General features: G+C 38.3%; 6 protein-coding genes across 6 annotated transcripts; 4 read left to right on the forward strand and 2 right to left on the reverse strand. All coding sequences in view use genetic code 12, as the record gives it.

The window, feature by feature from the left end:
• Positions 1–34: 34 nt before the first annotated feature.
• On the reverse strand, positions 35–1,747 carry CORT_0B06010 (Ilv1 threonine dehydratase; the record flags this gene model as incomplete). Its single annotated transcript, XM_003867699.1, has 1 exon — positions 35–1,747. The coding sequence occupies one exon, from the start codon at positions 1,745–1,747 to the stop codon at positions 35–37; it is 1,713 nt and encodes a 570-aa protein (XP_003867747.1).
• Positions 1,748–2,895: 1,148 nt separating this feature from the next.
• CORT_0B06020 (Fgr12 protein lacking a homolog in S. cerevisiae) lies at positions 2,896–4,173 on the forward strand (the record flags this gene model as incomplete). The annotated part of the gene is made up of 1 exon (XM_003867700.1): positions 2,896–4,173. The coding sequence occupies one exon, from the start codon at positions 2,896–2,898 to the stop codon at positions 4,171–4,173; it is 1,278 nt and encodes a 425-aa protein (XP_003867748.1).
• Positions 4,174–4,953: 780 nt separating this feature from the next.
• CORT_0B06030 (Ecm17 enzyme of sulfur amino acid biosynthesis) lies at positions 4,954–9,285 on the forward strand (the record flags this gene model as incomplete). The annotated part of the gene is made up of 1 exon (XM_003867701.1): positions 4,954–9,285. The coding sequence occupies one exon, from the start codon at positions 4,954–4,956 to the stop codon at positions 9,283–9,285; it is 4,332 nt and encodes a 1,443-aa protein (XP_003867749.1).
• Positions 9,286–9,467: 182 nt separating this feature from the next.
• Positions 9,468–9,743, reverse strand: CORT_0B06040 (hypothetical protein; the record flags this gene model as incomplete). The annotated part of the gene is made up of 1 exon (XM_003867702.1): positions 9,468–9,743. One exon carries the CDS (start codon positions 9,741–9,743, stop codon positions 9,468–9,470), a length of 276 nt encoding a protein of 91 aa, XP_003867750.1.
• A 157-nt stretch (positions 9,744–9,900) lies between these two features.
• On the forward strand, positions 9,901–10,746 carry CORT_0B06050 (Rpn10 19S regulatory particle of the 26S proteasome; the record flags this gene model as incomplete). The annotated part of the gene is made up of 1 exon (XM_003867703.1): positions 9,901–10,746. One exon carries the CDS (start codon positions 9,901–9,903, stop codon positions 10,744–10,746), a length of 846 nt encoding a protein of 281 aa, XP_003867751.1.
• A 540-nt stretch (positions 10,747–11,286) lies between these two features.
• On the forward strand, positions 11,287–12,741 carry CORT_0B06060 (hypothetical protein; the record flags this gene model as incomplete). Its single annotated transcript, XM_003867704.1, has 1 exon — positions 11,287–12,741. One exon carries the CDS (start codon positions 11,287–11,289, stop codon positions 12,739–12,741), a length of 1,455 nt encoding a protein of 484 aa, XP_003867752.1.
• Between the last annotated feature and the right edge of the window lie 18 nt (positions 12,742–12,759).

Raw genomic sequence — 12,759 nt, forward strand, 5'->3', positions numbered from 1 at the left:
AAACTTGTATATACAATATTTAAAAAAGGGCTACTTAGTTTTTTAAAAATTTCTTGTAAAAGACGTTATCTGACTCATCGACAAATGTATAGCCAATTTTTTTCAAAAACTCTTGAAACTCGGCCTCTGACCCATCAGGTAAAATAAATCCACATAGAACTTTACCAACATCATGACCATGATTTCTATAATTGAATAAACTGATGTCCCAGTCACTCTTCAATGCCTGTAAAAAGTTGAACAATGCATTTGGTTTCTCTGGAAATTCAAACAGATATAATTTTTCATTCTCAGTTCTCGAAATGTGTGACTTTCCACCAACCAAGTATCGACCATGGGATTTTGCCAACTCATTGTCCGAAATATCAACAACTTCGAATCCCGCTTTGGTCATGGCATCAATAACAGAAGGTTTTTCAGCTTTTTTGTCAGTGACATTGAAGGAGACAAAAATGTTGGCCTTCTCAAGCCCACTGCATCTGTACGAAAACTCTGTAATGGCTCTTGGGTTGATAAGTTGTTGTAAGATGGCAAATTCACCTGGTTTTTCTGGTATTGTCACGGCTAATGAAACTTCTTTTCCCTCGCCCAATACGGCTCTCTCACTTACAAATCTCAACCTGTCAAAGTTCATATTTGCGCCAGACAATATTGGGACGTATGTTTTATTCTTGTGATCAATTTCTGGATGGTTCTCGATATACTTTTTCAACCCTGCAACAGATAAAGCTCCCGAAGGCTCAGTAATAGATCTAGTGTCCTCGAAAATGTCCTTGATAGCTGCACAAATTTCGTCAGTATTGACTAATACAACTTCATCGACTAAATCTTTGCATAATCTCCAGGTCTCATCTCCAAGGACCTTGACAGCAGTTCCATCCGCAAATTGACCAACTTTATTCAATTGGACCAGCTCCTTATTTTTCAACGATTGGTACAATGCATCAGCATCATATGTTTCCACACCAATAATTTTAACATGTGGCGCGATGTGTTTCAAATACACCGCGACTCCCGCAATTAATCCACCACCTCCAACTGGAACAAATATGGCGTCCAATTTATCTAATCTCAACTGCCTCGTAATTTCCAACGCAACTGTACCTTGACCTGCGACAACATACGGATGATTGAATGGAGGGATATTCACCAAATTATTTTCCTTACTTAACCTCGCGCACTCTTGCTTGGCAGAATCAAAATCATCACCATACAAGACAACCTGTGAACCCAATCTTGAAACATTGCTGTACTTTATTGAAGGGGTGGGAGTAGGCATCACAATTGTAGCTGGGATGTTTAGTTTATTAGCCGAATATGCAACTCCCTGTGCATGATTACCAGCAGAGCACGCAATAACACCAGACATCGGTTGTTTTGCATTAGAATGCAAATGAGCAATCATGTTGTATGCACCTCTCAATTTGAAAGAAAAAACTGGTAACAAATCCTCACGTTTGAGATATATATTTGAACCACATCTTCGTGATAGGTTGATTGCATGTGATAAAGGCGTACCTGCATCCAGAACAACGTCGTAAACTCTCGAAGTTAAAATTAATTTGATGTAGTCCGGTTGCTTCGAATTGCTTCCTTGGGGATTTTGTATAAAATCTGAGTCTGATAGCTCTGGCCATTTGGAAACAGATGCAACTGTGGTACTTTTTCGAATAAATGATTTGGACAGATGTAGACTAATTGACGCTAATATTTGCCTAGATGCCATCACGGGTCTTAGACTGATCATTGCTGACACGAATTAGACTTGAATGCAGGAATTGGGAAAGTGAATGAACAAGAATTTGATTTAGATACAGTAAGAAAAAAAAGTTAGCTAGTGTATGACTGAATTAGTGAATTGGCCCTATGACTTAATCGACTTCAATTCTCAAATGTGCAAGACATCAATCCGATTAACTCAAAAAGAGAATCCTGAAAAATTCGAAAAAAATTCGGTTTAAAACATTTGATCCTTTTGCACGACTGATTGAATTTGTAGTACTTGTTTTTCTGTATGTTGCAGTACATCTTCAGTTATCGTTTCCTTAATTGCAGATGAAGAGAGTCCGTGGCTAACTCAACAAATGTTGCTTTTCAGGAGTTGTAAATTGGACATAATTCCAATATCAGCCTTAAATTTACCTACTCTTTGTAATACGCACCGAGAGCTTGAAAAGTATTGTCATGTCAAAGACTAGAGATTGTAAATGGAAAATATCTGAGAGCAGAAGTTTTTAAAAACCAAAATGGTTGCAAAATCGCCTGAACTGCTGTCAATTATGAAGGAAAAAAAATACCCTACTTGCTAGCACTATATACATTCCCGACGGCCAAAACTCTTGACTCTCCCATATCAACAAGCATCGGGATATTGGAATTCAATGGTCTCAAATTTTGTGTAATAGTGATACCTTGCTTATAATACAACCTCTGCTACGAAGAGGTTGTTGGCTGCACTTGAAACATCTTGCATCAAAGAAACGTAATCAGTATTCAATTTACACAAAACCATTTGTAGTGAAGTTTGTACACCTCTCCTTTATCCTTTCTAGCCTCTTTATATAAAAGTCCCAACATAACATAAAAACGGGTTTCACGAAACCAAAGTACGCCTCCACCAATTAATTAACAAGATTGAGCTTTGTTCGATCTCAAATCATTAGCTTTTTTCTGTTTTTTTGTTATTACACCTGCAAAGCAAAGACGGTTATTGGTTGTACATAGGTCGCCTTTGATATTTGTTTTTTAGAACCATTTCGTTTTAGAATCACGACAGTGTTCACTGGGGCTTTCTAACCCGCCTAAGATCAAAGGATTGCCTTATCACAGATATTGGCATCTTCATCATAAAAATCTCGCGGAAAGAAATACAATTATTCGGCTTGTTGATTTATTATGGATTTTGGTTATGAGAGCAACCACTTCTCTAATGCTATTGAGCTAGAAGATACCAAAGATGAAAGTCACACCCATGATGTGGAGAATTTACATTTCAACGGTGATAATGCTAACTGTTTTTCGGTAGAACCGCACTCAAACATCAACTTCAATTCTGCGGAATGGGAATACTTGCAAATTGCCCAGCAGTCTCTTCAACACCAAACATCTCATAACAGTGGACTTGAAATTTCATTTTCAATATCAAACCATACTTTGCAACTGTTGAGGCCGACTTTTTCAACTGAATATGACACTGATAACACGGATCTTCTTGGTATGTTTGATAGCCAGAACCCCAGCAACTTAAACCTTCCAACAAACCAAAACTACCTTTCAAGTGATAGTCTTTTAAACCTGTCAACCAACGCGTATAAAGCGAATCAGGAATTTACTTTCGAGCACCACTTGGACTCCACTTATTGGGAATATTTGTTGGAGAAGGAGAACATGTTACACGATGGAGATGACATTTCAAATGTAAACACTTCTGGCAAAAGTAATGTTGAATATAATGAGGATGACAAAGCTGATGAGGGTCCGAGGAATAGAGGCATCCAGTCTGCCTTTTGTTCAACTTGCACTATTGAGGATGAAGATTTGGCAGGTAGTTCAATCCATTATAATCAAAATAAAAATATCATGCAATACAATTCCAATGATGAAGTAGAGGACCATTGTCGTGATGAAGACTGTGTGTGGGATGAACGACTATCATACGAAGGTCAATCTCGAGCCGAGGATGCGAACTTTTTTGGCGATCCTATAACATTACAACTCCTGGTAGCTCCGTCCCGAACATCACCACAGCCAGTGCAACCGAGGCGAAACGGTGATAAGTATATAACGGCTCCTATTTATGAATGGCCTGATGATGAAACGACTGGATCTACAAAGTATCATAATAAAATGAAGGTACGATTGTCAACTTTGGAGCCGAAATGTGTGAGTGACGCAGTTTTGAAAACCGTAAGGGACGAATTTGTAATTCAAGATTCGTTTTTGAACGGAGAATCCCCTCCAAGTCCGCAAGTCCCAGAGCTGATTAAAAAAAGGTCTGATCGGGATGTAGAGTGGACACCATTGTCTGTGTACAAAGCATATACGAATATCAAATCGCCAACAAATGGAAAAGAGTCTTATAACAGATTGGTTCCTTACTCGTCTTGTATAGGCACATTAAACTATAGGCCGAAGGATCACGCTGCGTGGAAGAGAGCACCTAACAGGCGTTAATGAGTGTAAATATATTGCACATGTCTTCTTCGGGCAGTTCCGAAGCATTCAACTTTTGGCAAAGTGTCGTCTCTTTAGTTAGTAAAGCAATATATCTAATTAAAATCCCACATGTAGTGTAAAGACTTTCAATTACAGAGCGGGTCTTTTTGTAAATCTTAATGTTTGCCTGTTAGTTATCTATGTTTTCGTGTGACAAACAGCTAAAATTCTAGACCAAAAGTTTGTTGCAAAATCATAAGAATAGAAATACAAGATGAAGACACCAGAAGGACGTCTGGTTATGATTTGATCCAGTATATCGCAATAACTGATAAATATTACACCATATGTCAGTCATCGTAAGCTTTTCCATTAATACATTCTTTCTCCTCACTCAATTTACAAATATATATAACTCGGGTTGAAACCTTTAACCGCGGTGCTCTTCACACAAAATTTTGTGTGTTTATTAGAGTTAATTAATATTTTTTGTTCTCAATTAGTTATTGCACGTGCAGTCGAGTAATCAGAAATGCTACTGCACATAACTTACCCATCTTTTGCTTATTTTACATTGTTCTCCATAATTTTCTATTATTCGTGTAATATATTATATCAATCAAATAGAAACGGTTTGAAATATGATTGCAAATTTTTCTTTTCTACAAAATACAACTAAAGACTTTGCTTCTTTATACCTTTCATTCTTCTTAGCTTCAGTTAGGGATTCTTTATTTGCACATTTGCATTTGAGACATTCACGTTAGAGAAGCATTTATTATTTAAAAAGTGCTTTACATGATGAGTTTGAGCAAGGAAGAGTCTATTGCTAGAACAGTGGACCTTGTTGATGGTGTGAGCTTTGTTACCCAACCAGCCAAGTCCGTTGAGTCACCATATGCAAAGTTAGTATACAATGCAAACATATTAATTAACTCAAATGATCCATATGCAATAGTGGAAAACTTTTTGTTGGATAGAGATAATCAAAGGAATGACAAAAGAGAAGATGGCATAGAAGAACCAGACCTTGATACTGTTACAGTGATCACAGACTCTGAAACTTTGTTGAGGAACTTGCCCTTTTTGTCTGCGTCGTCATTCAAGAACAACAAAGTTGTTAACCATGTCGAAATAAACAACAAAGATTTCACCGTTGTTACTAGTTTAAAAGATTTAAATTTTCCAATATTGATATCGCAAACCCCACGTGAGACTTACCAGTTTGCGAATTTGGCATACAATTTGTCCGAGAACTTGAATACTTCGGTTTTCCACTTTTACGTCTCCGAATCCTCATACAAATCCAATGAAACTATCAAAACTTCTGAAGGTGTATTTTTGAAAAGTTTGCAACAGTTGTCATTCGACAAGGTATTAGCCGAGTTTGATATTCATCCTTTTGAAGTGGTAAACAAAATCCAGAAACAAAAAGACGCCATTCTTTACCTTGGCCAATTAGATGACGCCTTGTTGGAAGCTGCAAGTAAAGCAGGAGTTTTAGTGATTAACATCAAGGTCTACCAACCATTCTCCGTTTCTCGCTTGCTTAAACTCGTGCCTGCCCAAATTGAAACTCTTACCCTTGTTCAGCAAGCTCATTCTAGTTTTTCACAATTTTCACCGTTGCTTCTTGACTTCTTTGCTGCTTATTCTGAGCATCAAACATTGAAAAATTTTACGAAAATCGTGTCGGCTGCATTCGGTCCTGTCGTTGATTACACAAATGCTTTCACCAAAGTTGTATCAAACGTCCACTCAAATAAACCTTATCAGAACTTGTTTTACGGTGAATTGGAAAGAAGCAATGGTTCCAACAAGAGACATCAAGAATACGAAAAGGCTGTATCCGAAGCTCATAATTTGGAACAGGCGTATTTAAAGATTTTGCAACAAGTCAACGACACCAACTTGAAGATTTTGAATGAATACCAAGCTGATAACATTGGATTGGAAACTAACCCAGAATATGGTTTTGGGTCATTCTTGTACAATGAAGAACAACAAGAAAATTTGGTTAGGTTGGTACAAGTTGCCTTGAAAGAGAACAAATTCAGAACCAAGGATAACAACAAATTGATTGATTTGTTATCACAATGGTTAGTGCAAATACAAGAAAATGGCGAAGTTGAAAACAGGATACCATTGGAGGCTATTAACTTGTTAAAGACGGATGACTCTTCAACCTCTTCCAGAGAACTTCTTGCCCTATCATCTTACTTCACTACGAACAGTAATTGGCTTATCGGTTCAGATGCTTGGTCTTACGATTTGGGATCCTCGGGTGTTCATAGTGTCATTACTTCAGGTAAAAACATCAATATGTTGATCATCGACTCGGAGCCATACAAGGAAAAATCTTCAGACAAAACTGTCAATGGGTTTAGAAAGAAAGATGTGGGTTTGTATGCAATGAACCATGGAGATTGCTACGTTGCATCGGTAGCTGTTTACTCTTCCTACACCCAAGTATTACAAGCATTCATTGAAGCTGAAAAATTCAATGGGCCATCAATAATTTTAGCATATTTGCCATACCATAAAGAGTCAGATGATACGTTGGCTGTATTACAAGAAACCAAGAAAGCTGTCGATACTGGTTATTGGCCATTGTACAGGTTCGACCCAAACGCAGCTAAAGAGACTGATGTTTTCAAATTGGACTCTTCAAATTTGAGAAAACAATTGCAGGACTTTTTAGATAAAGAAAACAAATTAACTTTACTTGCTGCTAAGGACCCGTTGTTGTCTAGAAATTTGACAGCGAATGCCAACACTGAGGCCAAACTCAAACAAGCAAAAATTGCAGATGAATCTTATGCTATGTTATTGCAAGGATTATCTGGTCCGCCCTTGACAATTGCCTTTGCATCTGATGGTGGAAACGCAGAAGGCTTGGCAAAGAAAATTAATAGACAAGCCTTAGGAAGGGGATTGAAAGCAAGCGTGTTGGCCATGGATGAAATTTCAATGGAGGATTTGCCAAACGAAACAAACATTGTTTTTGTCACCTCCACTTCCGGTCAAGGTGAGTTCCCAGGAAACGGTAAACAATTCTGGGACGGCCTTAAGAACTCAAACGATTTGGATCTTTCAGGCGTTAGATTCTCTGTGTTTGGTTTAGGTGATTCAGAGTATTGGCCAAGAAAGGAGGATAAACATTATTACAACAAACCCGGTAAAGATTTACATGCCAAGCTCAAATTGTATGGTGGTGTTGAGTTGGCCGAGATTGGTTTAGGAGACGATCAAGATGCGGATGGATTTTCCACTGGTTTCAATGAATGGATTCCAAAGATTTGGGCTGCATTGGGTGTTGACAATGTAGAGGGTGTTGAAGAGCCCAAACCAATTACCAATGAAGATATGAAACTTGGTTCTGATTATCTCAGAGGTACTATTGCTGAAGGTTTGCAAGACGAATCAACTGGCTCAATTTGTGCCGTTGATCAACAATTGACTAAATTCCATGGTATCTACATGCAAGATGATCGTGATGTAAGAGATGAGCGTAAAGCTCAAGGTCTTGAACCGGCTTACGCTTTTATGGTTCGTGTTAGATTACCAGGTGGTATTGCAAACCCTAAACAATACTTGAAGATGGACGAATTGGCTGATGAAAGAGGTAATGGTACTTTGAAACTAACAACGAGAGCCACTTTCCAACTTCATGGTGTAGTGAAGCACGACTTGAAACCAGCCATTAGAGGCATGAATGCCGCTTTGATGGACACATTAGCTGCTTGTGGTGACGTTAATAGAAATGTGATGGTATCAGCCTTGCCAGATAATGCCAAGGTTCATGGACAAGTGTCTGCAACTGGTACCTTGATTTCAAACCACTTGTTGCCAAACACAACTGCTTATCACGAGATTTGGTTGGAAGGTGAAATGCCTTCTGATAAATCGGGAGATAGAGAAGCTTGGGAAAATCGTAAAGAAGGACCTACCAAGAAGAAAACATTGGTTGCTGGTAACGTTTTGGCCGATGTTGAACCTTTGTATGGGGTAACTTACTTACCAAGAAAATTCAAAATCGTTATTACAGTTCCTCCATACAATGATGTGGATGTATACGCTCATGATATTGGTTTGATTGCAATTGTTGAAGACGATATTGTGACTGGTTATAATGTATTAGTTGGTGGCGGTATGGGTACCACCCACAATAACAAAAAGACATATCCAAGAACAGGATCAATGTTTGGTTATATTCCAAGGGATCAGATTCATATTGCTTGTGAAAAGATTATGTTGGTTCAAAGAGATTTTGGTGACAGATCAAACAGAAAACATGCTAGATTGAAGTATACCATTGACGATATGGGCGTTGAAGTGTACAAATCCAAGGTTGAGGATTTGTTGGGATACAAGTTTGAAGAACCAAGGCCATTCAAGATCGAAAACAATGTTGATCATTTTGGATGGTGTAAGGATGAGTTGGGATACAACCATTTTACCGCTTTCATCGAAAACGGTAGAATCGAAGATACTCCTGAATTACCTCAAAAAACAGGTTTGCGTAAAATTGCTCAATACTTGCAAGATAACAAGAAATCAGGAGAATTTAGACTCACAGGTAATCAACATATACTCATATCCAACATCAAGGATGAGGACTTGCAAGATGTTAGAGACTTGTTGGCAAAATACAAATTGGACAATACCGAGTTCTCTGCGTTGAGATTGTCGTCAGCTGCTTGTGTTGCTTTCCCAACATGTGGTTTGGCCATGGCTGAATCAGAAAGATATTTGCCTAAATTGATCACCAAATTGGAGGAAGCTTTAGAAGATTATGGATTGAGACACGATTCTGTGGTTATGAGAATGACTGGTTGTCCAAATGGTTGTGCTAGACCATGGGTCGCAGAAGTTGCATTGGTTGGTAAAGCTTATGGTGCTTATAATTTGATGTTGGGTGGTGGACACCATGGACAAAGGTTGAACAAGATTTACAGATACTCAATCAAGGAGGATGAAATTTTAGCAATTTTGAAAGACTTGTTTAAGAGATGGAGCAAGGAAAGAAACGATGGAGAACCATTTGGTGATTGGTGTATTAGGGCGAGGATCATTCAAGAGACTACTGAAGGTAAGTACTTTCATGAAGGTATTCCTGAAGATGCATAGTGTATATTATTTATTTAAATATAAGAAAGTTATTTTATTTGGAACATGTAAAGTGATACGTTACTGGCTTACTTTGGAACCACTGATAGAAACGCATGAAGTATGAACTTCGTCTCTGGCTGAACAATGTGATGTAGCTAGTCAAATACTCTAGATTCACTCATCCAAAAATGTGGGTCAAGCTATGCCAACTTTTGTTTAAGCACGTTTTTTTTCAACTCCTGAATGTCTCTTATTAAACTCCTGGCTTCTAATTTCTTCCGCATTTCTACTTGAAGCACATCTTTTAACGTAACCTGACGTAACGACACACTGACCCTGTTTAATCGCCTTATAACCTTCTGATAAGTTTGTTGAGTCGCTTTGTTAAGCACCTCTTCGTTTTGCTTTGCTATTCTGGAACGTTCTAGCTTCAAGTGACTAATCAATGCCTGTTTTTGTTGTCTTGTGTATGTCATTATTACCTCATACCGAGTTGGCTCTGTTGTCAATCTGAGGTACTAATTTTCGTGTGAAGCGTCAAATTTTGTGTGGCAAAAAATCATCAAATAGGAAACACAACTTCTAGTACGAATCGACCACCACTTGTTCCAACTTATCAGCTTACGTTCAAAAATGGTTCTCGAAGCTACAATGATCTGTATAGATAACTCCGAATATATGCGGAATGGAGATTATCTAACTACAAGATATGATGCACAATTGACTGCAACTGAATTTATTTTCCAGAACAAGATCAATTCCAATCCTGAAAACACCGTAGGGTTATTGGCCTATGGAGGCACAGGTCCACAGGTATTGAGTACGTTGACGACAGATTTTGGTAAGATATTATCAGGCGTACATGAGACCAAAATCTATGGAGAGAATCATTTCAGTAATGGAATTGAGGTGGCAGCATTGGCCTTAAAACATCGTCAAAATAAAGTACAACACCAAAGAATTATAATATTTGTTGGATCGCCTTTAAAAGAAGACGACAAACAGTTGGAAAAACTTGCAAAGAAAATGAAAAAGAACAATGTGGCAGTTGATATTATAAACTTTGGGGAAGAGAATGTAAATACCAGCAAATTGGAGAAATTTCATTCGATTGTAAACAATCACGATAGCTCACACTTGGTTACAATTCCACCAGGTCCAAGGTTGCTATATGAAGTTGTTGCTACCTCCCCAATTCTTGTAGAAGATGGAGCTTTTGGAGGTGCTAGTGGTGAACAAGACTTTTTTGGTGGAGGTGTTGCTGGAGCAGGGGACATTATTGACCCGAACATGGATCCAGATTTGGCCTTGGCATTGAGGTTGTCTTTAGAAGAAGAAAAGGCCAGACAAGAGAGGGAAGCGGCTGAGAAGGCCAAGAGCGAAGGTGAGGGAAGTGGTAAACCAGAAGAGTCAAAGAAGGAAGACGGTGACACAGACAACGGCGGTGACCAGACTGTTAAGATGGAAGAATCTAAATAGAGTAATAGCTGTAAAGAGATGCATACGTTGATGTTAAATCCCTTTCTTCGGTTTCAAAGTAGGTCCCGCTTTCTTCTTGTATTATCGAAGGTTTCCTCGTTCGCTGAATTTCACTGGTCTTAAATTTTTTGGCGGTTGCAAAAACTAAAGCTTCATACTTTCCTCTACTTATTCATGGCGTTACAACCACTCATAAAGAACCATCATCAATCCGGCATGATGAGAAGAAATAATGCTGATCAAACGCAAAGCTCCTTGAGGAGGCTTTTAGTCAATACAAAGATTACAGTTGTTTCTGCACCAAATCAACACATTTCTGTATCATATCAAAAAAATCAAATTGGACAAAAGAGTGGCGTTCCTGAGAAGCTTATTCCATCAAGCAAAGAGCTAGTACTCAAACCCATTCAGCTGACTAAGTCGCACTTTATTGATGCCTACTCTAAGGTTCGTGAACTATCTGTTCATGCTTTCTATCATTACTAACATTTCTACGCATAGGGAAAATGGAACCTTTCGAAAGTTCCTTGCCCTCCATTCATGGAGGATTCAGGGTACATGAAACCACCAGAGAGCTTTGACGAGATATCAAGGTTGGAAGCTGTCTCCAAATATAGGGATTTGGAACATTGGAGTAGTTCTAAATTTTTTACGAAGTTATTGTCGAGATTGAAGAGAGATTTCAAAGTGTGTGGTGTGTCGATTTCATTGGTTGATAATCTCAAGTGTTACTACAAGTTTGAGACATGTTTGGGCATATCTGCTATTCCACGATGTGTTGCAATAGATTCCCATGCTATATTATCAAATGGTTATTTTCTATTATTAGATGCAACTCAGGATTGGAGGACCCGTACCAATCCATTGGTTGCAGGATCCCCGTATTTGAAGTTCTATTGTGGTGTGCCATTGTTGACAGGAAAAGGACAGGTTATTGGAATATTAGCCATATTTGACAATCATTCAAGAAAAGCGTTTAATGAAGAGTCATGTAACTCGTTAATTTTATACAGAGAGGAAATCATGAAACATTTAAATCTGCCCTTTGAGGATAAATATCGTCAACCTTACCAAGGAATTACCGACTCGTTGTTATTATATGGAAATAGAACAAAGGTGGACTCTTTGGTGGAATTAAGAATGGAGTTGGGAAGACCGACAACAAACAAGTCATCATTAGCTTACGAAAAGGACGGTTCTGGGGGGCCCTACAATCAGAATCAAAATATACGTTTCTATGCCTTTAACAAGAAGATTAAACGGGAATACTCAACCCATGAAACAGAAAAGAAGAAAAAGCCTCAACGAAGTGATTTACTTGATGACCAGAGTTCAGGGCATCAACAGAAATCCTCTGCATCCCCAGACATCTTCGATGATAAGAAAATGTGGCATATGCTTTTCAAGATTGGTTCATTGAAAAAAGCTGCAGTTACGTTATCAAGCATACTTTCTATGTCTTATGACTACGATTTGGTGTATATTTTGGAGATTAGAGTAGCTGAAAAGTGCCGGATCTTGGGTGACTATTTTCCACCTGGTGTTGATAAGGTTGATTTAGACCAGTTCAAATTTGCAAACAAGCTTGTAAAGTCAAGAAAATTACCAGACGAGTTCATGACAAGGTTAGTTGGTCACCACGATCAACGCAGCTCCAGCTTAATTCCGCCGTCGAAGGTTGAACAGTTCTATCAGCACTCAATACACTACAAAGCTTTCATATCTGAGTTTGGGTTGGAATATACAAACGTCAAACGTGATACATTATATAATCATGGTTTGCTAATTCCCTTCTTTAGACACGATTCAAAATTGGTGAGAAATTCCGTTGCTAGAAAGGATAAAAATGCCAAGTATGTGGACTTGTATTTGAGAAGTGGTGGTTTCTTGATTGTCTTATTTTCGGGAAAAATCAAGCTGGTCGATAGTGAGACGGTGTCTGCTATATTCAATCACGCATGTACCTATAGAAAGATTTATGTCAGCTCTCAATAATGGAACAACACTCAGATT

The sequence above is a fragment of the Candida orthopsilosis genome, assembly GCF_000315875.1.
Source record: "Candida orthopsilosis Co 90-125, chromosome 2 draft sequence".
Taxonomy (NCBI): domain Eukaryota; kingdom Fungi; phylum Ascomycota; class Pichiomycetes; order Serinales; family Debaryomycetaceae; genus Lodderomyces; species Lodderomyces orthopsilosis.